Source organism: Giraffa tippelskirchi, chromosome 5 (genome assembly GCF_054371585.1).
Source record: "Giraffa tippelskirchi isolate mGirTip1 chromosome 5, T2T-mGirTip1v1.2.pri, whole genome shotgun sequence".
In the NCBI taxonomy this organism is placed as follows: Eukaryota; Metazoa; Chordata; class Mammalia; order Artiodactyla; family Giraffidae; genus Giraffa; species Giraffa tippelskirchi.
The window spans coordinates 7137694-7163765 of NC_137279.1; the positions used below are offsets into that span (position 1 = coordinate 7137694).

General features: G+C 41.2%; 2 protein-coding genes across 8 annotated transcripts in view; one reads left to right on the forward strand and one right to left on the reverse strand.

Annotated features, from left to right (window-relative positions):
- The window catches only part of HSD11B1 (hydroxysteroid 11-beta dehydrogenase 1), a 66881-nt gene that overhangs the window by 16979 nt on the left and 23830 nt on the right, over positions 1-26072 (forward strand). For 3 of the 7 annotated variants that reach the window (XM_081489678.1, XM_081489684.1, XM_081489682.1), the window contains exons 2-5: positions 10625-10738; positions 11465-11595; positions 12306-12417; positions 12548-12733. In XM_081489678.1, coding sequence (XP_081345804.1) covers positions 10651-10738; positions 11465-11595; positions 12306-12417; positions 12548-12733 — 517 coding nt within the window. In that variant the 5' untranslated portion in view covers positions 10625-10650. Of the gene's footprint in view, positions 1-10448; positions 10739-10817; positions 10893-11464; positions 11596-12305; positions 12418-12547; positions 12734-26072 lie in introns of those variants that run through there. The other 4 variants (XM_081489681.1, XM_081489683.1, XM_081489679.1 and 1 more) reach the window with 3 other exon arrangements.
- Positions 1-26072, reverse strand: part of C5H1orf74 (chromosome 5 C1orf74 homolog) — a 111231-nt gene that overhangs the window by 16910 nt on the left and 68249 nt on the right. The window lies entirely within an intron of this gene.

A 26072-nucleotide genomic window follows, 5' to 3' on the forward strand; every position in this document is an offset into this window, starting at 1 on the left:
CTAAACAAACAGATGCCAGGTAGTCTGCCTCACCAGCCCCCCGCCACCCGACTATGTGTGACCAGCAGGGTCAAGACGGCATACGCAGGGCAGGTTATCCCATCCCTAGTTCATTTGCCTGCATCTGAGCTTCCATTAGTTGGAAAATATGAGTAAATCTGTCTGTTAGGAATAGTGACCTGCAGAAGGGCTGACAAATAGAACTTTGCCTCTTGTTACATAGTCCAGAAAGGGAGAAGAAGGGGGCTGGGGGCAGGGAAGGCACAGGTTCCATGTTATTAGACAAAATGATGTAAAGTGATAGTTGTGTTGACAAAAAAATAATCAACTGCCCTAAGAAAGAAAAGGAAAATTTTATTTGAGCCAAATTTGAGGATTATAAACTGGGAAGAGCATCTCAGAAAGCTCTGAGAATTGTTCCACCTGTTAGAATTCAAGGCACAGTTGTATAAGTTTTCTGAGAGAGAGGCATTATATTGATGTACAATGAATGATGCATTATTGACAGTTTACAAAAGCCAGATCTAAGCGCCACGAAGAAATGTTATCTTTAAGGAATTGTCCTACTGACTCTGTGAGACTACCAGTCTTTGTGGCTGAGCAGGTATGTCTGTCGATGGGGGCATTTTGGTCGATGCACAATGCAGATACACAATGCCTAGTGGGAGGAAAGAGGAGGCCAAAGGATGGAGAAGACTTTTTTGTTTAAATTCTTCTCGTCTTGCCATAAAAGATGAATTTTATTTCTCAGCTGTTTCCTTGGCTAGGAACAGATTTTGGCAGCCATGGCACAGACTTGCTGTACTAAGTCACTTCAGTCATGTCTAACTCTTGCAACCCTATGGACTGGAGCCTGCCAGGCTCCCCTATCCATGGGATTTCTCAGGCAAGCATACTGGAGTGGGGTTGCCATTTTCTGATGGCACAGACCTAGCAGTTCCTAACAACAACAAAAAATCAGACCTGAGGAACCAGATCAGGGTGGGGAGCAGGGTGGGAAGACTAAGGGAAGGGGAGAAGTTTATGCATCCTACAACATAATGCCAAGATCCTTTCCTGTCTCAACCTGTTGGTGCTATTTTCCCAGGGAAGGCAGAACCTCTGAACAGAGAGGGTTCACCCACATTTTACTCCTAGGTCTGCCCACTCAGGGTTCCACTAGCAGGATAAATTTTCAGAGGGAGGAGACTGCTTCCTTAACAAAGCTACCAAACAGTTGCAAAGGGCACTCTGTCCACAGCTGCCTCAGAAATGACAGGCGCTCCATTTGTGATCTTCATGTTATACCAAATGCTCAGGAATTGCCCTGTGGCTGCTCCTGACCTCCTTTCCCCTCCATGTTTTTCTTGACCTCATTCATTTAGATGGGGGTAATCAAGTCAGAGAGAATTCCTGGCTGGGCTCGGCCATGCACCTTCAGCTGAAAGCGACTCATTCTACGTGGGTTTTTGACCATGCGCAGGTCACGCTGAGGGCATTTCACTGAAAGCCTGCTCTGAAATGCAGGTGGTCAATGCCTTACAAAGGAGGAGCGGCGTGAAGGAATGAACAGTTCAGGTTCGTTGCTATGGCAGTGAAAGAAACTTGACTTGAGTTGTGAAAATCTAGTCCAAACAAGTGCTAGGTGAAACATTCACATTTCCTTTTGTCTTTTTTTATTATTATTATTTGTTAGTTTTCAAATTGTTGAGCTCCACAGAAGAGGATTAAGGGGCAGGGGGTTGATCAGTTCTGGACAAAATGCTAAATCTCAGCGACTTCCCTAGATTAAATCAGGCTCCGGAAAGATAGCAATGTTCTCTTTGCTGCAGTGCCTCACAAACACTAAAACAGCAAAATTTCACTGAATGCCTCTTTTGGAGCAAAGTTAGAAGGAGATGAAGAGAGACAAAGATGAAAAAGACATAGTCCATGGCCTCCAGGAGTTAAGGAGCTAATGAGAGAACCAGCCCTGTAACTATAGACATACAAGTGGATCTACGTAATGGGATCATGTAATGGGATCCAAGTGTGGTCCCCATGGGTCCCTGAGACCCTCTTGGAAGTTTGAAAGGTCAAAAGTGTTTTCCTAATCATATTAAAACATTATTCATCCTCTTTCCTTCTCCTTCGCTGTTGAGTTTCCCTAGCCTATGAGACATGTAATAATACAAAGCTTAATATATAGATGCTTCTGTATTCTTGAGTTAAAACAAGAAATTCTCAGTTTCAATTTCTAATACATCTATGTCAATAGGTAAAACCACATATGTAAAAATTCTTTGAGAACCTTGATGATTTTTAAGACTGTTAAGAGGATCCTTAGAAGATAGAGTCAAGATGGCAGAATAGAAGGAAGCAGAGTCCGTGTCTCCTCACAACTGGGGCACCTACTAGTCACTGGCCAGGAACCTCAGACACCTAAAGGGATGGGAGGAACCCCCACGTGAGCTAGTGGGATGTGAGGGGTTGGGAGGAAAAGAAATAGAGGTGGACGGGACCGGCACCTCTGAGGAGTGGCGGAGGGAGATGAGAGTTCCCACAGTTGGAGTGGCCCACTTACCTCAAGGGGGTCAGTGGGGGCAGGGAAAGGACCTTCAGGGGGTGGGAGGATCAGAAGGCAACTTGGCCAGCATTTCCCCTGCCTCCTTGGGCCCCAAGGAGCTCACTGGGGTCCCAGGCTGAATTGCTGCTCTCCAAGGCCCCCTCCTTTGGTGCTGAACCTAAACCCCGCCCCTGCCACCCCAGGACCTTTCCTAACAGCACTGGTCCTGAGCCCAGCCCCCACCCTACCTAAGACCCGCCCCCCACCTAAGACTCACCCCCCCCCCAACCCCCACAGCCAAGGCCTTTTCCTTGGGGTAATTTTGCTTTTAATTTTTATAGTTCTGGTGGTGGTGGTGATGGTGTTTCACCTTATTGTTGCTGTTTCATTTATATTTTTATTTTTCTCTAAAGAATGTATTCTTTTATTTTTCTAATTTTATTTTTTATTCTTTGTTATTGTTGTATGTGTGTTGTTTTTTTATTTGTTTTTTTTTTTTTTTCTGCAATGCTGAGCAGCTTGCAGAATGTTGGTTCCCAGGCCAGGGACCAGGCCTGATCTCCTATGGTGGGAGTCCCAAGTCCAAATTGTTAGACTAACAGGGAGCCTCAGACACCAGGGAATATTAATCAGCATGAGGTATCCCAGAAGTCTTTATCTCAGCACCAAGACCTGGCTCTGTCCAACTGCGTGCAAACTCCAGTGCTGGATGCCTCAGACCAAACAACCAGTATGACAGGAACACTCTGTCCTACCCATCAAAAAAATGAGATGACAAAAATCTATGTTACAGACAAAGGAGCAAGGTAAAAACCTGTAAGACCAAGTAAATGAAGAGGAAATAGGCAACATACCTCAAAAAGAATTTAGAGTAATGATAGTAAAGATGATTCAAAATCTTAGAATGGAGGTACTGACCGAGAAAATACAAGAAATATTTAACAAGGACCTAGAAGATCTGAAGAACAAACAGTGATGAATAACACATGAATAACTGAAATTTAAAAATACACTAAAAGTAATCAATAGCAAAATAAGTGAAGCAGAAGAACAGATAAGTGAGCTGGAAGTGAGAGGATGGAAAAAGATACTCCATGCAAATGGAAATCATAAGTAAACTGAAGTAGCAATACTCATATCAAATAAAATAGGCTTCAAAATAAAGACTGCTACAAGAGGTATGGAAAGACACTACATAATGATCAAGGCATCCATCTGTTGACTTTTTAAAAAAATGCACAATTTGAGAGTTGTGAGTCAAATTTTATTTGGGGCAAAATGAGGACAATAACCCAGGAGACAGCACCCCAGATAGCTCTAAGAAACTGCTCCAAAAAATTAGGGGGAAAGGTGAGTATATATGTGATTTTGAGGAAGGGGGAGTGCATGCAATCTCATGAAGGTCACTGTTAGTCACAAAAAGCAGATGTCACCATGAAGGATTTCAGTGCTTTTCTAGATATGAGGAGATACAAGATTTGGAGTACCTGTTTCTGTTCTCCAATCTGAACTCTTTTCAGGAGGTATTGAAAATCAGGTGTTCAGCTGAAGCAGATTGTATAGAGGTAGATAGCAAGTCCCAATCTGTAGTTGACACATCCAAGAAGAAATTAACAATTACAAATATTTAAGCACTCACATAGGGGCACCTCTATACATAACGTGAATTTTAACAGCTATAAAAGGGGAAACCAACACTAACAGAGTAATAGTGGGGGACTTTACCACTGCACTTACATTATTGGACAGATCATCCATCAGAAATAAATAAGGAAACACAAGCTTTAAAGGACACAGCAGACCAGCCAAATTTAATTGATATTTATAGGACATTTCACCTGAAAGCGGAAGAACACACTTTCTTCTGAAGTGCACACAGAAAATTTTCCAAGATAGATCACATCTTGGGTCACAAATCAAACCTTGGAAAATTTTGAAAAATTGAAATAATAACAAGCATCTTTTCCAACCACAATGCTATTAGATTAGAAAGCAATCACAGAGGAGAAAAAAACTGTAAAAAAACACAAACACATGGAAGCTAAACAGTGCACTGATTAATAATCAAGAGATCATTGAAGAAATCAAAAGGAATTAAAAAAAATACATAGAAATAAATGACAACAAAAACACAATGATCCAAAACCTATGAGACACAGCAAAAGCAGTTATAGCAGGTAAGTATATATCAATTCAATCTCACCTCAAGAAACAAACAAACAAACAAAAAAAAAAACCTCTCAAATACACAATCTAACCTTACACATAAAGCAACTAGGAAAAGAAGAAAAACCAAAATCCAAAGTCAGTAGAAGAAATCATAAAGATCAGAGAGGAAATAAATGAGATAGAAAGAAATAAAACAATAGCAAACATCAATAAAACTAAAAGTTGGTTCTCTTAAGAAGATAAACAAAATTAGCCTTAACCAGAATCATCAAGAAAAAAAAGAGAGAGGATTCAAATCAATAAAATTAGAAATGAAAAAGGAGAAATTCCAACTGACACTGGAGAAATACAAAAGATCACAAGAGACTACAATAAGCAACCATATGATAATAACATGGACAATCTGGAAAAAATGGACAAATTCTTGGAAAGCTACAACTTTCAAAGACTGAACCAGGAAGAATTAGAAAATATAAACAGATGAATCACAAGTAATGAAATTAAAACTGTAATTTAAAATCTTCCAACAAACAAAAGTCCAGGACCAGATGGCTTCCCAGGTGAACTCTATTAAACATTTAGAGAAAAGTAACACCTATCCTTCTCAAACTCTTCCAGAAAATTGCAGAGGGAGGAACACTCCCAAACTCCAAGGCCACTATCACTCTGATACTAAGACCAGACAAAGATATCACACACACAAAAAGTATAGATCAATATCACTGATGAATAGAGATGCAAAATTCCTCAACAAAATGTTAGCAATCCTAATCCAATAATACATTAGAAGAATCATACATGATGATCAAGTGGGATTTATCCCATGCATGCAAGGATTTTTCAATATATGCAGATCAATCAATGTGATACACCATATTAACAAATTGAAGAATAAAAACCATATGATCATCTCAATAGATGCAGAAAAAGCTTTTGACAAAATTCAACACCCATTTATAATTTAAAGGAAAAAAAAAAGCTCTCCAGAAAGTAGGCATAGAGGGAAACTACTTCAACATAATAAAGATCATACATGACAAACCCACAGCAAACATCATTCTCAATGATGAAAAACTGAAAGCATTTTCTCTAAGATCAGGAATAAGACAACAGTGGCCACTCTCACCACTATTTTTCAACATAGTTTTAGAAGTCCTAGCCATGGTGATCAGAGAAGAAGAAGAAAAGAAATCCAAATTGGAAAAGAAGTAAAACTATCACTGTTTGCAGATGACATTATTCTATACATAGAAAATCTTAAAGATGCCACCAGAAAACTACTAAAGCTAGTTAAAAAATTTAGTAAAGTTGCAGGATACAAAATTAATGCACATAAATCTCTTGCATTCTTATACATTAAAACAATGAAAATCAGAAAGAGAAATTAAGGAAACAATCCCATTTACCATCTCAACAAAAAGAATAAAATACCTAGGAATTAATCTACCTAAGAAGGCAAAAGACCTGTACTCATAAAACTATAAAACACTGATGAAAGAAGTCAAAGATGACACAAACAGATGGGGAGATATACCAAGTTCTTGGATGGGAAGAATCAGTATTGTCAAAATGACTATACTACCCAAAGCAATCTACAGACTCAGTGCAGTCTCTATCAAATTACCAATGGCATTTTTCACAGAATCACAACAAAAAATTTTATAATTTATATGGAAACACAAAAGACCCCAAATTGCCCAAGCAACCTTGAGAAATAAAAATGGAGCTGGAGGCATCAGGAGCCCCAACTTCAGACTATACTACAAAGCTACAGTAATCAAGACAGTATGGTATTGGCACAGAAACAGAAATATAGATCAATGGGACAGGATAGAAATCCCAGAGATAAACCCACACACCTCTGGTCACCTAATCTAGGGCAAAGGAAGCAAGAATATACAGTGGAGAAAAGTGGTGCTTCAATAAGTGGTGCTGGGAAAAGTGGACAACTAAACGTAAAAGAATGAAATTAGAACGCTCCTTAACACCATACACAAAAATAAACTCAAAATGGATTAAAGACCCAAATATAAGGCTGGACGCTATAAAAACTCTTAGAGGAAACATGGGCAGAACACTCTTTTACATAAACCACAGCAAGATCTTTTTTGATCCACCTCCTAGAGTAATGAAAATAAAAACAAAAATAAACAAATGGGACCTAATTAAATTGAAAAGCTTTTGCACAGCAAAGGAAACCATAAACAAGATGAAAAGACAACCCTCAGAATGGGAGAAAATATTTGCAAATGAATTAACAGATAAAGGATTAATCTCCAAAATACACAAACTCAAGCAGTTCAACATCAAAAAAAATGAACAATCCAATCAAAAAATAGGAGGAAGATCTAAATTGATATTTCTCCAAAGAAGACATACAGATGGCCAAGAGGCACATGAAAAGATGCTCAATGTCACTAATAATTAGAGAAATACAAATCAAAACTACAATGAGGTACCACCTCACACCATTCAGAATGGCCACCATCAAAAGATGTACAAACAATAAATGCTGGAGAGGGTGTGGAGAAAAGGAACCCTCTTATACTATTAACCTCAGATATGCGGATGACACCACCCTTATGGCAGAAAGAGAAGAAGAACTAAAGAGCCTCTTGATGAAGGTGAAAGAGGAGAGTGAAAAAGTTGGCTTAAAGCTCAGCGTTCAGAAAACTAAGATCATGGCATCTGGTCCCATCACTTCATGGGAAATAGATGGGGAAACAGTGGAAACGGTGTCAGACTTTTTTTTTTTTGGACTCCAGAATCACTGCTGATGGTGATTGCAGCCATGAAATTAAAAGACGCTTACTCCTTGGAAGGAAGGTTATGGCCAACCTAGATAGCATATTTAAAAGCAGAGACATTACTTTGCCAACAAAGGTCCGTCTAGTCAAGGCTATGGTTTTTCCAGTGGTCATGTATGGATGTGAGAGTTGGATGGTGAAGAAAGCTGAGAGCTGAAGAATTGATGCTTTTGAACTGTGGTGTTGGAGAAGACTCTTGAGAGTCCCTTGGACTGCAAGGAGATCCAATCAATCCATCCTAAAAGAGATCAATCCTGGGTGTTCATTGGAAGGTCTGATGTTGAAGCTGAAACTCCAATACTTTGGCTACCTCATGCGAAGGGTTGACTCATTGGAAAAGACCCTAATGCTGGGTAGGATTGGGGGCAGGATGAGAAGGGGACGACAGAGGATGAGATGGTTGGATGGCATCACCGACTCGATGGACATGGGTTTGGGTAGAATCCGGGAGTTGGTGATGGACAGAGAGGCCTGGCGTGCTGCAATTCATGGGGTCGCAAAGAGTCGGACACGACTGAGCGACTGAACTGAACTGAACTTATACTATTGGTAGGAATGTAAACTGATATTGCCACTATGGAGAACGGTATGGAGGTTCCTTAAAAAACTGAAAATATAACTACCATATGACCCAGCAATACCATTACCTGGCATATACCCCGAGAAAACCATAATTCAAAAAGACACATATACCCCAATGTTCATAGAAGCACTATTTACAATAGCCAGGACATGGAAACGATGGAAGTGTCCATCCACAGGGGAATGGGTAAAGAAGATGTGGTACATGTATATTGTGGAATATTACTCTATCATAAAAAGGAACAAAACTGGGTTATTTATAGAGATGTGAATGGACATAGAGTCTGTCATACAGAGTGAAGTAAGTCAGAAAAAGAAAAACAAATGTATATTAATGCATGTATGTGGAATCTAGAAAAATAGTACAGATGAACCTTGTTCCAGGGCAGGAATAGAGAGGCAAGCATAGAGAATGTACATGTGCATGCAGAGGGAGAAAGGGAGGGTGAGCTGTATTGGGAGATTAGGTTTGACATAAACACACTACCGTATATAAAAGAGATAGCTAGTGGGAACCTACAGTATAGCACAGGGAGCTCAACTCAGTACTCTGTGATGACCCAAGGGGTGCAGTGGAGGTGGTGGGAGGGAGGCCCAAGAGGGAGAGGACATATGTATACATATAGCTGATTCACTTCATTGTATAGTATAAACTAACACAACATTGTAAAGCAACTGTACTCCAATAAAAAAAAAAGATCCTTAGACCAAAACTTTTTAAAACTGTTAAGATTTAAAGTCATCAACCATTATGTAGTATCCTCATTCTCATCAATGCATTTTACTGATGAGAAATTATTTCATTAGGGACTTCCCTGGCAGTCCAGAGGTTAAGAGTCGACACTTCATTGGTTCCATCTTTGGTCAGGGAACTAAGATTCCACATGCCACAGGCTATGACCAAGAAAAGAAATACGTATATGTGTATATATATACACACATATATGTGTGTGTGTCTTATAGTTCTGACACTATGTATATGTATATATATATATACATATATGTGTGTGTCTTATAGTTCTGACACTTATGTATATGTGTATATATATACACACATATATGTGTGTGTGTGTCTTATAGTTCTGACACTATGTAATGTAATTTTCCAGTTGAATTTTTAAAATATTTTTTCTATTTTGTTCTCCATGAACTATCTGACCCTCAACTGTTCTCAGATCTGTACTGTTTCCTGGAAAGCAGGTGTGGGCCTTTGTTGACAAATTATTTCATCTCCTCTGGGTCTTAAATTCCTTTCCCTTGCTCTGAAGTGAAAATTCAGTGAGTGTTTCCAGATACTATACTTAGGGGTCATAATTCAATTTCTCTTAATCTGATGTGAATCCTTTGCCCTCAACCTACATTCCTCTTCCAAAGCACTGGTACCCATTCTTACTGCCATATTAAATTGATTTCCTTGGCTCCATTGGCAACTTGCAGAATTATGGATTTGCTTTGTGATAGTGTAATGGGTATGGTTTCGATAGTGGGTTTTAAATCAAAAATTTAACAATTATAATATCCTTTTGAGGATTGATCCTCGTTACAGACATACATGGCTATTTCTATATTTCTGTGATAAATTCTAAATTACTAGGGGTTTTTCCCCCTAGTCCTTTGATTGTTAACTAGATCAATTTTTAACAGATCAATTTTTACCTGGATGTGGGCTTTTCAGGCTAGCTTTGCTTCAATGATGCTCATTCTTTTTTCTTCTACATCAGGTTCCCCTCTTCCTATTATCCTCTCCACATTTTCTTTGGTCCTCTATAGTGTTTAAAAGACCTACTTTAATAGCTTAGTGCCATTTTTTCCTTGACACTCATCATTTCTTCTTTATTTGCTGTTAAAGTAACAAGTGTACATTCCATTGCACTTGCCTGAGAGTTTTGACCGGTCATGGGTTTCCCGCCATCTGGGTTCTAGCTGGCTTGCATTCTCCTTTGATGTTATAATATTGTTCACTGAACTTGAATGTGGGGTTTATAAGGCTTGTTTGCTTTTTTTTTTCCCCCTCCAAGATGTGCACCTTTTTTTTTCTTAAGCTTATTTTTCTGTTTTGTGCTGTTATTTTTAATTGCTTCCTACTGGGAGGTGGGGCTGAGAGTGAGATTTGCTTGACTCTGGCTCTCTTTGCTATTAGTCACACTTCCCTCAGAAGCCCCACACACGCTTTCTCTCTAGCCTTTGATATACCACTTTTGAAAGGCCGTTGATTCCTGGCGTAAATGGCATTACGAGGAAGACGGGCTCAGGGTAGGGATGCTCAGGAATCCAGTTCTGTACAGTGATGAGCCTGGCCATCTGGAAGTCTCTTCTTGCTCAATGAAATGGAGTAAACATTGTCCATTATGAAATCTACCACGCAGGCTGCCAGGGACGAATGGGATCCCACCCAAAGCCAATCGCGGCTCGGACGGGGAAATTGGCTAGCACTGCCTGAGACTACTCCAGCCTCCCCCGTCCCTGATGTCACAATTCAGAGGCTGCTGCCTGCCCAGGAGGTTGTAGAAAGCTCTGTAGGTTCTCTCTGTGTGTCCCACAGGGCTCCTCGAGCCAGATCCCTGTCTGATGGCTTTTATGAAAAAATACCTCCTCCCCATTCTGGGGATCGTCTTGGCCTACTACTACTATTCTGCGAATGAGGAATTCAGACCAGGTAAGTACCTGGTTTAATTTTGGAGGAAAAGATTTTAAAACCCAGGGATGGCTGGAGGAATAGATTTTTTAACACCCAGGGATGGCTGGAGTGTTTCTGAGGATCAGAAGGAGTTCTTGATCCCCAGAGTTGCTGGACAAGAGGGGACCCTGAGGTAAGACTGTGCTTCTGTTTATGGGGTGTGAGGAGGTTAAAAGATTGCTAAATAACCCATGTTTTATTTGGCACATTAAATTGAAAGCAATTTCAGATCTCCTGCCAAAAAAAAGAAAAAAATGAGGGTAATTCCAAAATTCACAACTTTACCTGATAATTGAGCTCTGTGAAGGGGTGGATAAGTGGGAAATAAGAAAGAATTCTGGAGTTGATGACTAAATAGAAGTGAAAGAAAATCCCTGGAATCTCTATGAGCACATGTGTTTTGATGACTTTTTGAATTTTATTTCAATTGAGCAATCAGATGAGTCCAGAAATGTCTGGAACTCCAGTGTTTTAGCTAAACTCTCTGTCCATAGGGGTTTTCAAAAAGGGCAGCAGGGAGATTTGCTTTTCAGAAAATGTTTACGAAAGATGGGTCTGTCCGTTCGTTCACTAATTTACTCAGCTTGAGATGAGCTGATATGGGCTCATAACCTTCAGACACTGAGATAAGGCTCTCTACCTCTAGAGAGGGAGGAGGAATGTTGCTGCCATGTATGGTCCTCACTTCCTTTTGGGGTTTCCCAGAGATGCTTCAAGGAAAGAGAGTGATTGTCACGGGGGCCAGCAAGGGAATCGGAAGAGAGATGGCCTATCACCTGGCGAAGATGGGAGCCCATGTGGTAGTGACAGCGAGGTCAGAAGAAAGTCTAAAGAAGGTGAGGGTCCTGTGCCCACAGCCATATGTACCCCATGTGCCCAGATGTATTCCTATATATGCTCGCATGTACATGCCAATGCACAGAACTGGCACACTCAGACGCAGATAGACACACACACACAGAGGATTCAAACACCCACAGGAATACCAAAGCATGCTTTTAAGTGTTCCTTCTCATGCGTACACATCTAGACACAAAGTTCCTGGGCTCTGTATGCACACAGACACGCCCATTCACACACACTGACACGCGGAGTTACAGATATACAGCCACGTACTCAGACACCGACATTCCGGTACCTACTCGAGAATTCACATTCTGGTCACCAGGCAGACACACGCCCTCTTATATACTTAGACTCACAAACCCAAGGAGACACAAATATGCACAAACCTAAGGCTACCCACACAGAAACTAGCATCCATATCAGTCATGTGTTCAGAAACATCTGCTCACAGAGACTCGTGAGCACAAATCATGGACTTAAACTCCAGCACTGTGATTTATCCGTCTATAACTCGACCTTGTTCCAGACAGTATTTCAAACAGAGGACAAATGCTGCATCAGTTGCCTTTAACGACAACACACGTACACGCACTTTTCAGGGCTGTGAGCAACCTCTCATTTAAGCCCCCATTATGCCAGAGACTGCCCCCCCAAAGGTCTGCAGCCAAGACCGACACCAGTTGCTGCTGTGCCCCTGCAGGTGGTATCCCGCTGCCTGGAGCTGGGGGCGGCCTCAGCACACTACGTGGCGGGCACCATGGAGAACATGACCTTCGCAGAACAATTTGTTGCCAAAGCTGGAAAGCTCGTGGGTGAGACGGCGTCTCTTCTCTCCCCTTCTGGACTTTGCCCTAGGGGTCACCAGGGAGCTTTTGAGATGGGGGAGGGAGAAGGGAGGTATCAACCTCAGATGGTTTCTCTCACCACGGCCGTCTCTTGCAGGGGGACTTGACATGCTCATTCTCAACCACATCAACTACACGCCTTTGGGTGTCTTTAGCAGTGACATCCATCTCTTGCGCAGAAGCCTGGAGGTCAACCTCCTGAGTTACGTGGTCCTGAGCACGGCCGCCTTGCCCATGCTGAAGCAGACCAATGGGAGCATTGTGGTCGTCTCCTCCGTAGCCGGTGAGTGGGCCAAGGGCCGGTGCGCAGGGCAGGAGCGGCCCGAGTGCCAGGGATGGTGGCATTGAGGGCTCTGCAGTGAACATGCATTTTGCCCGTTTGCATGCCGAGAAGTAACACAATAGAAACCAGAAGTTGAAATGCTTAGGCTGATACTAAACAAAAGCTGATTAACAGCTCGCCCATATGTGTAGACAGGCGGATACATGAATAAGAGCCTTGGGTAAGAAAACTCACTGAGGAGCGTGCATGCTGAGAAAAAGAGACAGTGTCTGGAACAAGGGAGATGAGGGAGATAAGAGGTGAGCGGGTAGACTACAGAGTTCCTGGAAGTAAGAGAGAGAGCAGCAGTTCAGAGAGCTTCCCTGAACTCGCCAGGTGGTTTGTGATCAACAAGCCGGAGTTCAAAGGGTCGTCGAAAGGCTGCCACCTGTCCTGAGTCTCAGAGAGAGACTTGGTCATCGTAAAGAAGATTTTGCTTCTTCCATGACCCAAAGCTGTAGGTTGGTGAAATTAGTTGGTGCAAAGGGAGAACCGAGAGGTGAAATATTTTAACAACACACAGTTGACTGGTAAGTGGGTTAAGCCAAGGCAAAATGAACAACAAAAACAAATAAACCATATTATAACAGACCTGCATATATCGGGGGTGTTCTCCAAAATCTGAACTTGCTACATCAAAAGTTCATTTTAATCCACCAACAGGGTAGGGAGCAAGTGTGTCCAGAGAAATATTCAGAAAGAGAACACTGCAAAATCTAGAGAGGCTCCCTGTGCTTTTGATGGTGACAGCATCTGAAGTGATCACCAGGGAAAAGCCAGAGAGTTTCCAACTTTGGGGATTCCTAGGCCCGTTTCATTATAGGTCCAGTAGAGAATTGCCACACAAATTTGTTGATTAGTCAGTTAGAGGGATGTGGCTGGAAGACGCAAACACGAGGATCGAAATGAGCCATCTGCATGTGGTTCCTAGCAATCTGAAAACAAATCACCTAGAAGCTTTGTAATTTCTTGAGTAGTTCAAAAACATGCGTTATTACTGTAACTCAAAACACCATCTATATTGTAAAGAGTCCTACTTCCCGGACAGGAAAGGCCTGCATAGTGATCGGATAAAAGGGCAGTGTGTCTGTGCTACCCGCCAAACAGAGTGATTGATATGCATCCCTGTGCTTCCTGGACAACACAGACTCCCCCACCCCTCCCCAGACACAGCCTCTCTCTGCGCTGAAAGGAAGGGAGAGCATCTGGATGCATACTGAGTGAGAGGGTGCTGGGCACATCCCCAACCCCTCCTCGGGCATCGGCCAAAACCCGCACGTCGGTCATGGTGTAGGTGGCTTTTATGATCTCGGTCGATTGATACAGCCACTCTGGACAAAAGGGTGTGCTTTATCTGGTGAGTTTAACTCTCTGTAAGATACACGTGGCTGAAATATTCTCAGAAGGAACAGAATTAGCACAGAAGACTGGGGACATGACGAAATTCTGATGACCTCTGCTTCTACATGTCTTCTCCAACAACTAAATGCCACCTCGTGGTTTCTGTGGGCTCTGGGAGGTAGAAACCTAGCTGGATTGCTGTCCTTCATGTCTATTGTTTGTACAGCCACAAATCCAGCCTGTTTGTTTTGAAGAATGTCTGAACCTGCAAAGTACAATCACTTTCCTTTCGCACCCTAGTTGAAGAATTTCTCTGCTCTAGACTATATTCTTTTTTTTTTTAATTGAAATATTGTTGATTTACATAGGCTATGTTCTTTCAGACAGTCAGCAAATGTGTTCTTTAATCCTTCCTCCTTAAAATCTGAATCCCACAAACAGGGGGATGCTAAACCTCAGATTAAGCCTAAGGTCAGCCAAAGAGCATTGGGATGGCTTTTTAATAATTCTTTCCAGGGACTGCATTAAGTGGTTTATTGAGTTGCAGTAATCAGCAATTGTTTTTATCCCCAGTGCATTTCCATGTATTGCATTACACAGAAATCCTACACTTTTAATGTGTTCTCTAAAACCTTGGCCCCTTCTTTAGCATCATCAGAGACAGTACTGTCGCCTCTGGGAAGGTCCTTACTGTCCACATCCATCTACCACTCAACACCATTTCTGGCACCTACTGCTCAAGTTTCTATGTATGTGTAACATCTAGTTACACTGATTAGTCTCCCTCCTTCCACCACGTGCTAGTTTGGTTATATGTTGAGCTAGTGTCACAAAAACCCAAATTTACAATGGCTTAAACATATCTAAATTTATTTTTCTAACATGGAATGGCATGGGGAAGACTTTAGAGCTGCAATAGAAGTTCTGTCCGTGGAATCGTCTGGGAACTTTCTATCCCAAAACCACCATCCCTGGGCATTATTATCCTCACCTGTGTGTGGATAATACAAAATGGATCATTATCATGTCAGAATTCTAGCTAGAGAAAATGGAGAAAGAAGAACACTTTCAAGGAAGAAGAACTTGAATGTCACACACTTCTGCTATAGCTAATTGCAGTCATGGTCTTTATTCAGGGTGGACTTGTGTCCAGCTGAAAATCAGGGGTTCTATTTCTATAAAAGACACTGATGTCAGCAAACAACAGTCTCCCCTACATCACCCATGTGTATAAGACTAGAGGCGGTGTTTCCTCTAGGACACTCCACACGTGTACCTCATACCGTACGCACACATTCCAGACCCAATTTCGGTCACATCCAAAGTCCCTCATGAAAACAAAACATCATGAAGTCAAAAACATCAGGCAGTGAAGCAGGGAACAATGGGGTGGGATAAAGAATGGAAAGAAAATACCTGGATGGTATTTGTGAAACAAACTGAGATAGGGAGATTAATACTCCAATATGACTAGGGGAGGGGGAACCACTGAATTGTGCAGAGAACATTTGAAAACATCTGGAGAAAGCTTATCGGCCATGAGTCAAAAAGGTTATCTTTTAGGTTCAATTTTAGAAAAGTAAAAGTCATTCTATTTCTGAATCCCCTGATTCTGTGAACCCCATAACTATGTCACCTACACACAAGACAGCTGGAACCCAGCATCCGATACTGTTTCTCTGCCCCTCCTTTATGCTCCCTCAAGGGAATCATGGACAAACCACCCCCCCAACCCTGACCTTCCCCTATGAGGATCCATTTAACATCACCTCCTGTAAAGACTTTTCAGTCTTCACCAGATTCCTTTCAATGTTTCCTCTTTATTCTTACTTACTTCATTTTGCTAAGTTACCTTTAGAAACCCTACTTCCTCTCTGTTTTTCAGCTTCATTGGTGATACAAATATAGCAATAATTAGAGTACAAATGCTAGCTGCATTGGGCCATTATAAGGGTAGGGATCGTGATTCTTCTGTTGCAAGAAAAATTTAAGGCCTATTCTGAAATGAAACTAGACAAAATAAAATACTGGGCTTCTTCAAATATTCAAAATGAAAAACGCATCAAAAGGAGTAAAAGAACCTTGTCAATAACCTCTGAGTGCTCAGATCTCTCTTTGGAAGCTCCATAAAATGTTTCCAGTTACCTATTCATTGTTCTCCAAGTATGGGATTGGGTAGACTCCGGGAGTTGGTGATGGACAGAGAGGCCTGCTGTGATTCATGGGGTCGCAAAGAGTCGGACACGACTGAGCAACTGAACTGAACGGAACTGAAATCTTTTAAAAAGATCAGCTTCCTATACATTTTCTAAGTATTATTCAAGTGTATTCCTTTCCCTGCTTACTCATGCCCAGCATTGTTTCCTCCTATTTTTTATACATATGTGTAGTATTTCATTCACGTTATAGCTGACTTCAGTTCAGTTCAGTTGACTAGCCAGAGGCAAATACCCTGTAAGACAATGCTTTCCTCAGAAAACTCAAACCAGTGCTTGAAGTCATTTGTTGGACTTTAAGGTTAAAGGTTTGTCCGTTGTGGACTGGCTGTGTGGTCTAAACTTATTTCAAGAATTCTACATTACAAAGAAGAAAAAGAAACAGGTTTCTCGAGTGATCAGCTAACAGGATTTGGATTACAAAGCAAAATTCTGCTTTGCATAAAGACAAGAATGTACAGGTGTTCATCTCAGAACCTTCAGCTCTGACATCCCTTTTTTCCCTGAAATATAGGCTCATTCTTAATGTATGGATATGACTTGAGGGGAAGTGGGGGAGGGTGGCAACCAAGATCTAGGATGCAAAGGAGCCTAGCAAATACAGTAAAAAGAGGTAATTTATCCCTCACCCAATTGTCCTAACCTTTCTAAGAAAGATGAGTCTTTACCCTTGATGCTGATCACCTCAGAAGTAATTTTCAGGGAGCACAATTGCCAGGTTGAGTGAAGTATTTCTACATACAGATGGCAGTGTTTACGTGATGAGGGGACTGCTGCAGGTCTGGAGAGCGTCGAGGGGCGTGGGGAGAAACAGCAGGAAGGTGAGGCTCCACGTGTGTGTAGATTTGCCCTCTATCGGGCCTAGGAGAAGACTGAAAGGAGTTCAGAGTAAGAACCAACAACCTGCGCAGAAAAATCGCAGGACTCACCGTTGCCTAAATTCAAGAGACTGCTCAGACAGAATCTGGAGGATGGAAACAACTTGACCCACTGGCCACTGGAGTTCAGTGTGGTATCTGCTGCCCGAGACGGGTGAGGGGAGATTTTAAAGTGGGAGAAAAGACTCCCTGCTGATGGCCGTGACAATTTAGTGCAGGTTGAAAACACTATAATGCTATTCATATGACCATTACTCCTTGCTTACTCCCTTGAAAGGGGTGGGTGGGAAAAACTTAAGTAGTCATGGCTCCTTAACCCTGCTAGACCATTATTTTCATTCAAGTACTGTCCCTGACGAAAATAGCAGAGTTCTACCATCATCCATGCCTTCATGTCCACTCACCACAGAGTTTGAAAAGGCTTATAACAAATATACTTTATTTGGAAATACCCAAGTAAAAAATGAGGTTTCAAGAAAAGAATATAAAAATGCCAAAATTAGACTCAACATAGATGCTGTGCTTAAGTTTCTGAACGGACTCTTGAGTTTCTTGACAAAAAGGAATAAAACAGAATCAATATATGGACAAGATTATATTCAAAAGAAGGAAGCATCATAGGAAGCAAATTCTGAAATAAACCACTCACAAAAGATTATAAATTGAAGGCACAAAATAATGGAACTAGTAATGACCCTAACACTTTTTTAAAATGTTTCTGTGATTATAAAAGCTACACATACACACACACAGAGTATGAAAATTGGAAAAAAATGAAGAGAACCACAAAGCTGAGAATAAAACTCCTCCATAATCATGCCAATATTTTGAAGAATTTACTTCTAGATACATATAAATACAGAACAACTATTCTTATGGAACCAAACTCAGGTAGGAGATCAAACCAGTCAATCCAAAAGGAAATCAACCCTGAATATTCATTGGAAGGACTGATGCTGAACTTGAAGCTCCAATACTTTGGCCACCTGATGCAAAGAGCCAACTCATTGTAAAGGACCCTGATGCTGGGAAAGATTGAAGGCAGGAGGACAAGATGGTTAGATGGCAACACCAATTCAATGGACATGAATCTGAGCAAGTTCCAGGAGATGGTGAAGGAAGGGAAGCCTGGCATGCTGCAGTCCACGGGGTCACGAAGAGTCGGACATGACTGAGTGACTGAACAACAACAACACACTCAGGTCTGCTCACCGTCTCACAGCAAAGCCAATCTACTGCCACCAGGTTATGGTGAAGGAATGTACAGCATTTACTGCAGGGCACCAAGCAAGGAGAACTAGCCGCCCATGCTCAGAAGACTCAAACTCTTCATTGACATTCAGACAAGGGTTTCTTAAGACAGTGTTGGGGAAACTGTCATAGGATTAGCTTGAGGACCTTCTTCTGACTGGTTGATGGTGAGGTAACAGGGTGATGTTTCTGGGATCTCAATCAACAACCTTCTAGTTTCAACAGTCTGGGTCTATGTGCTTGTGATCAGCATGCACTCATCATCCTCTACCTGAGCGGGGGGTGGGGTGTAGTTTCTGCACAACAAATCAAAGATAAGCATCAGGGTATAACCTATCTCCCTTTAGGAGGATATAGGAGCCGTGTGACTCTAGTCCTAATCATCAGCTACTTGAGTTTGTTCTTTGAAACTTGGAGAAGGCCTAAGAGACAAAAGCCTTTTTTTCTACAGATAAGAAACAGAAGACATGGAAGGCCCATAGTGCCCAGGAATGCCCCACAGGGTCCTACTTGGTTTAAATCTCCCCTTTTCTTTGATACTCCTCAATCCTGAGGGAAACTAAGGTGGGACAAGAAAGGAAATAAAGTTGTGAATAGAAAGATTAGTCATAAGCTCAGCAGGGGAACTCTGTTTTAGGAGGACTTGGATTTAGTTACTCTCAGTGTATTTTTAAAACCCTAAAACAAGAATCTTGCACATAAATCTGTGACTTGGTTGATGAGTATTTCCTTAATAAATTCTTAGTACTCGATTTACTGGGTGAAATGATGGAACTGATTCTAAAGCTATTGGTATGTATTTCCAAATTGCTTTATATAAAAGTGAAAAATAAAAGACCTGGCTTTTTAAATACACAAAAATAAAAACCCATTTAAATGAATATGAACATCATGTTCCATTCCCACCTTGAGTATATATATGAGTGTTCATCTCACACCTGCTTTGGAGAGTTAACCAAGTTTTCAGCAACTGACAGCTCTGTAAGTGAAGGAACAAGACATTCAGTGGCTACAATTTGAATTTCTTTGTTTACTTATGGAATGGAATGTGAGGTCCCTGTCCCCTTGAGAGTAGTAGCATTCTATTTTTGGTTATACTTATTTCTTTATTTCCTACAACAGCACCTGGCCTGTGGTGGATATTTCATAAAAGTCAGGTAATTAATGAATGAATTTCATGTTCGTGTGTTTATAGGTCATTTATATTTTCCATTCTGTAAGCTGTTTTTCCATGTCATTGCCTATTAAGATATTAACAAAAACTTTTCTAACAGTAAATACAGTGAATCAATGTTGCATGCAGCTTCATGCTGCAAAGTCTGACAAGGGTATATCGCTGCAACAGTTGAATTTAAAGTTATAAAGTGAAAAGTGAATTTGACCTGGTGACATTAGATAGCTTTAGATGGTTGAGCTTGACCCAGGGAGGTTTCTTGTTGAAAAAAGCATTGATTTTAAAAAGAAGAAATCTACTCAAAAGTACTTCAAAATGAGGAATGGCTGGGGAGAGAGATTAACGCTACACCTGAGAAATTTATGCTACAGGTAAACTTGCATAAATGTTTCCCAAATGTGTCAATTCAGTTATCAAAAAATATAAATGGTGGGTTCACGCTGAGCCAGGCATAGCTGCAGATGCTGGGGCTGCAGCCATGAGCGAGAGAGGAAGGCAAGGCACCTATACCCTGAAGCCCATATCCTGGTGCAAGCAGTCCTCATTGCATTATTCATGGTCATAAAGATGCTAAAAGAAACCTGAATACCCACCACTAGGGGCAGGTTCCTAAATGGAAGTGAAATACCATGTAAATTTTTATGAGTATTGACTATAAGAATCATATGTTCACGGAACAGTATATGTAGTGTGAGTTGACCTGTGTTTAAAGAAAGGGGCTTTCACCTTTCATTTTATTCACTTTGGAGCTGCTTATTGTACAACAAGCTGGGTATGAATTTTGTTAGAATAATTTTTTTTAAAGAAAAGTAAGGGAGAGGATTCTGTACAACAAGCAAAAGCGAAATGTTTTACCTCTCAAGATGGCTAACTTCAGGAGGACAGAGATTGTGCTCTATCTCCCAAGTAAACAAATTCAAATGACTGAAACTACTGAAACACCAAAAGCCGTGGAGAGGCGGAGGTATCGTTCTTGTTTAGTTGGTTTTTTGTTTGCCTACAACACTGTCAACTGTCGTAGACTATATTTAACTCTAAAAAGTGGGTGTGAGATGGGCACTCTTTCACTCCTGGTGGGAAAGGGTACAGTTATTTTATTTAACTGGTTTTCACTATTGATCTTTAAAAGTCTTGTCCTTCAGTTTTCATTGCACCTAAAGCAATTTGGCAATGTGTATTCCATATGTAGAATATGAACATTCTATAGTCAGTATGTAGCCTTGAATTTTCCCATCATCTTGTTAATGAGCTAAGGTTCGGCTAGCTTGCCGATCAAAAGCCAATAATTTAAGAGGCAAGTGTCAGTAGAAAGGAGAGTTACTTCCATCAGAAAAGCCAGCAATCTTGGGAGAAAGTGGGCCCATGTCCTGAGACCAACTCCAGAGATTCTGCTCAGCCATGACAGTTTTGAAGGGACAAGGAGGGAAAGAATCTGAGTGAATCATCAAGGCAGGAGGCTGAGTTCTGCATCCTTCTCCACTGTATGCAGGCTGGCTGACTCTCTCTCTTCGGAGGCTATCTTGCCCCCATAATCCCCCTGCAGGATAGCCTAGGGGACTACTGGGGTTACAGAGCTAGTTACTCTTCAAATACATAATTCTTCATTCTTACTTCTTTTAATTTAGGAAAAAATCAACAAGTTAGGCAGGCATGGTATGCATTCAGGATAGCATAACTCAGAAGTTAGTTTAAATTGCCTAGTGACCTCACTCCTATAGTTAGGTTATTTTGAGGCTAGAGGAGAACAGAAATGGGCAAACAGGAAAGGAGCAAAAGAGCTGTTTCAATTCCTCACTGTCAAACATCATTCCATTTCTATGGGTTTAGGAGCAAAGGTCTGTCTTCTCTAATTTCTTTATGCTGACAAAGGACTCCATATTTTCTGAGTTCAAGATGCCAACATGGGTCTGTAGTGTCTCTTTGCTGACAATTTTAAACGCCTGCTTACATGAATATGGGCAGAGCAAGCTATAATTATTTTGATGCCCAAAAAGATATAGATCATTATGAGTAATAATGTTAATCTCATTCTCTTGAGACCAGTTCTTAGAATTGCATTAGTCACAGATTCAGTGCTGCTCAAGATGGAACAGCTTATGTCATGTCCTCCTATGGCAGTTATAGTACCTGAAACACAGCTCAGGAATATTCATCAGACGCTGAGACTCTCAGGACTCTACTGTCCTAATCATTAACTGCTTGAGCCTGCTCTTTCGTAACTCTGGGAGTCCTGGGAGACTTCAACTTTTCTAAAAACAAGAAGCGGGGTACATAGAGAGGCTTTTGCATCTGGGGTAGGGGGAGTAGGGTTCTGGTGGGTCCCAAATTCACCCAACAAATATAATGCTAAGAATCTATCAAGGAATAATCATCAATTCAATCATAGATATATATACAAAAACATTTTTTGTAGAATTTTTTTCCAACTGTCTATACACCTATAAGCAAAACTACCAACACTTACCTGAAAACAGCCAATGGACATGGGTCTGAAGTCAGATTCCAATTAACATATGACTGAGCTGAGTGTATTATATGGGTTTTAAATCATTTAACATTTTCCCATGAACTTGTCTTGTTGAGGAACTTCCACGTAATAAGGGCATATCATAAATCTTTTATTTCTAGCATTAGAAAACTAGTATTTTCCTGTACTCACTAAATAATTAAATGTGATGAACGATATTTAAAGAATATTATTTTGAAGAGGTGCCAAATCACTGGTCCACATTGGGCACACACCTGTCTCAATCCTTCCCTGGGAAGACAGCTGGCCTCGAGGGAATTGCATCTAGGATCTCCCAGAGCTAGCATGGTTAAGTCATACCTGCTTCCCTCAATACATCTGATCCTCTTTCTGCTCTCCCTATTAAGCTCTGCTTCACGTGGGACAGAGTAAATCTTGCCGTCACAGTCCTTTCTCAGCCCTCAGTGTACCCTTGACTTCAGCCCCATTGCCTATTCTCTTGGTCTCTCCATTTTCCAACTCTAAATTCCCTCCAAAGAAGAGGTATCTAACTGGCTCAGCCGAATTTTATAAGTCCAGCCCCCAAATCACTTATGATGACCAGACTAGAGAGGTACAGTCATTCAGTTCAGTCGCTCAGTCATGTCCGACTCTTTGCGACCCCGTGAACCGCAGCATGCCAGGCCTCCCTGTCCATCACTAACTCCATAAGCCCACCCAAACCCATGTCCTTTGAGTCAGTGATGCCATCCAGCCATCTCATCCTCTGTCGTCCCCTTCTCCTCCTGCCTTCAATCTTTCCCAGCATCAGGGTCTTTTCCAATGAGTCAGTTCTTCCCATCAGGTGGCCAAAGTACTGGAGTTTCAGCTTCAGCATCATTCATTCCAATGAACACCCAGGACTGATCTCCTTTAGGATGGACTGGTTGGATCTCCTTGAAGTCCAAGGGACTCTCAAGAGTCTTCTCCAACACCACAGTTCAAAAGCATCAATTCTTTGGTGCTCAGCTTTCTTTATAGTCCAACTCTCACACCCATACATGACCACTGTAAAAACCATAGCCTTGACTAGACGGACCTTAGTTGGCAAAGTAATGTCTCTGCTTTTTAATATGCTGTCTAGGTTGGTCATAACTTTCCTTCCAAGGAGTAAGGGTCTTTTAATTTCATGGCTGCTATCACCATCTGCAGTGATTTTGGAGGCCAGAAAAATAAAGTCAGCCACTGTTAACACATCTATCTGCCATGAAGTGATGGGACCAGATGCCATGATCTTAGTTTTCTGAATGTTGAGCTTTAAGCCAACTTTTTCACTCTCCTCTTTCACTTTCATCAAGAGGCTCTTTAGGTCTTCTTCACTTTGCACCATAAAGGTGGTTTATCTGCATATCTGAGGTTATTGATATTTCTCCTGGCAATCTTGATTACAGCTTGTGCTTCCTCCAGCCCAGCATTTCTCATGATGTACTCTGCATATAAGTTAAATAAGCAGGGTGACAATATACAGCCTTGACATACTCCTTTTCCTATTTGGAACCACTCTGTCGTTCCATGTCCAGTTCTAACTGTTGCTTCCTGATCTGCATACAGGTTTCTCAAGAGGCAGGTCAGGTGGTCTGGTATTCCCATCTCTTTCAGAATTTTCCACAGTTTATTGTGATCCACACAGTCAAAGGCTTTGGCATAGTCAATGAAGCAGAAATAGATGTTTTTCTGGAGCTCTCTCACTTTTTCGATGATCCATTGGATGTTGGCAATTTGATCTCTGGTTCCTCTGCCTTTTCTAAAACCAGCTTGAACATCTGGAAGTTCACGGTTCACGTATTGCTGAAGCCTGGCTTGGAGAATTTTAAGCATTACTTTACTAGTGTGTGAGATGAGTGCAATTGTGCAGTACTTTGAGCATTCTTTGGCATTGCCTTTCTTTGGGATTGGAATGAAAACTGACCTTTTCCTGTCCTGTGGCCACTGCTGAGTTTTCCAAATTTGCTGGCATATTGAGTGCAGCACTTTCACAGTGTCACCTTTCAGGATTTGAAATAGCTCCACTGGAATTCCATCACCTCCACTAGCTTTGTTCGTAGTGATGCTTTCTAAGGCCCACTTGACTTCACATTCCAGGATGTCTGGCTCTAGGTGAGTGATCACACCATCGTGATTGTCTGGGTCGTGAAGAACTTTTTTGTACAATTCTTCTGTGTATTCTTGCCACCTCTTCTTAATATCTTCCGCTTCTGTTCAGGTGTACCACACAGTGATTCAATATTTTCAGAAAGCAGAGTCTTGAAGCGATATCTGTACCCTCATGGAAGCATTCTTCACAATAGCTAAAACATGGAAGCCATCCAAATGTCCGTGGACAGATAACAGATAAGCAAACTGAATTATGGAGCTATGACACACATACAAGTAAGTCTTTAAAAGAAGGGAAATTTTGATATATGCTACAACATGAATAAACCAACATTATTCTAAGTGAGGTAAGTCAGTCACAAAAAGACAAATACTGCGTAATCAAATTTATATGAGGTACGGAGAGTAGTCAAGACTGCAGAGAAAAAGTAAAATGGTGGCTGCCAGAGACTCAGAGGAAGGGGAAGAGGGAGTTAGTGTTTAATAGGTACAGAGTTTCAGGTTTGCAAGATGCAAAGAGTTCTGGAGATAAAAGACGGTGATAGTTGCACAACACCATGAATGCATTAATACTTAGTACCACTGAACTGCAGGCTTTAAAATGGTCAAGATAGATTGAAAAAATGAAACAAAAAGTATGATCCTACAAAATATTTCTTGACTACAGGGGGGTGGGGTGTGACATGAGTAATTTTACAGTGGAGAGACCTGACAGACACCACCTGAACCAAATGACCAAAGTTACTTAATATCCCCAGTACTGGGATACACTGAAATCATGCATCATCTGATGGGATACAGTGTGAAGGGGAGAAATTCATTTGTAATGATCCTGTCAAAAATATATGCCTGAATCAAATCATAAGGAAACAGAAATACAAACTAAGGAACATCATCAGCAATGTGCTGGTAAACGGTTACCAAATAGCTCTCTAGAAGGGGAACATTAAGAACTCTGATTTGTAGCATTTCCATGGTATAAATAATCTCTTGATAGCCATATCAACAGGAGATCAACCTGCTTGCAAAATTCATGAACACTGCACAACCAGCACTCATCATCCAGGATAAGCCAGCTCCGGTACAAAATGACTGGCAGTACTCTTTGATAATGTCAAAGTCATGAAAGTCAAGGAAAAATTAGAGAATTTTGCAGCCTAAAGAAAGCTAAAGAGTTATAACAACTAAAATGCAAAATATGATCCCTGATCAAATCTTTTGCTGTAAAGAATATCATCGCGACAAAATTGAATGGCACCTGTGGATTAGATGAAAGAGATAAATCAATGTTGATGGAGGAGGTTGAATAGTGGCCCTCAGAACACACATCTACATCCAAACTCCTTTAACCTGTGTAGGTGACCTTATTTGGAAAAAAAAAAAAAAAAGAGGTCTTTTCAGTTGTGATTAAGTTAAGCATCTTTCAGTATATCATCCAAGATTACCTGAGTGGGACCTAAACCCAATGACAGTTTTCAGTTTCAGTTTAGTTGCTGAGTAGTGTCCGACTCTTTGTGACCCCATGGACTGCAGCACGCCAGGCTTCCCTGACCATCACCAACTCACGGAGTTTACTCAAACTCATGTCAATTGAGTCGGTGATGCCATTCAACTATCTCATCCTCTGTCATCCGCTTCTCCTCCTGCCTTCAATCTTTCCCAGCATCAGGGTCTTTTCCAATGAGTCAGTTCTTTGCATCAGGTGGCCAAAGTACTGGAGTTTCAGCTTCAGCATCAGTCATTCCAATGAATATTCAGGACTGATTTCCTTTAGGATGGACTGGTTGGATCTCCTTGCAGTCCAAGGGACTCTCAAGAGTCTTCTCTAACACCACAGTTC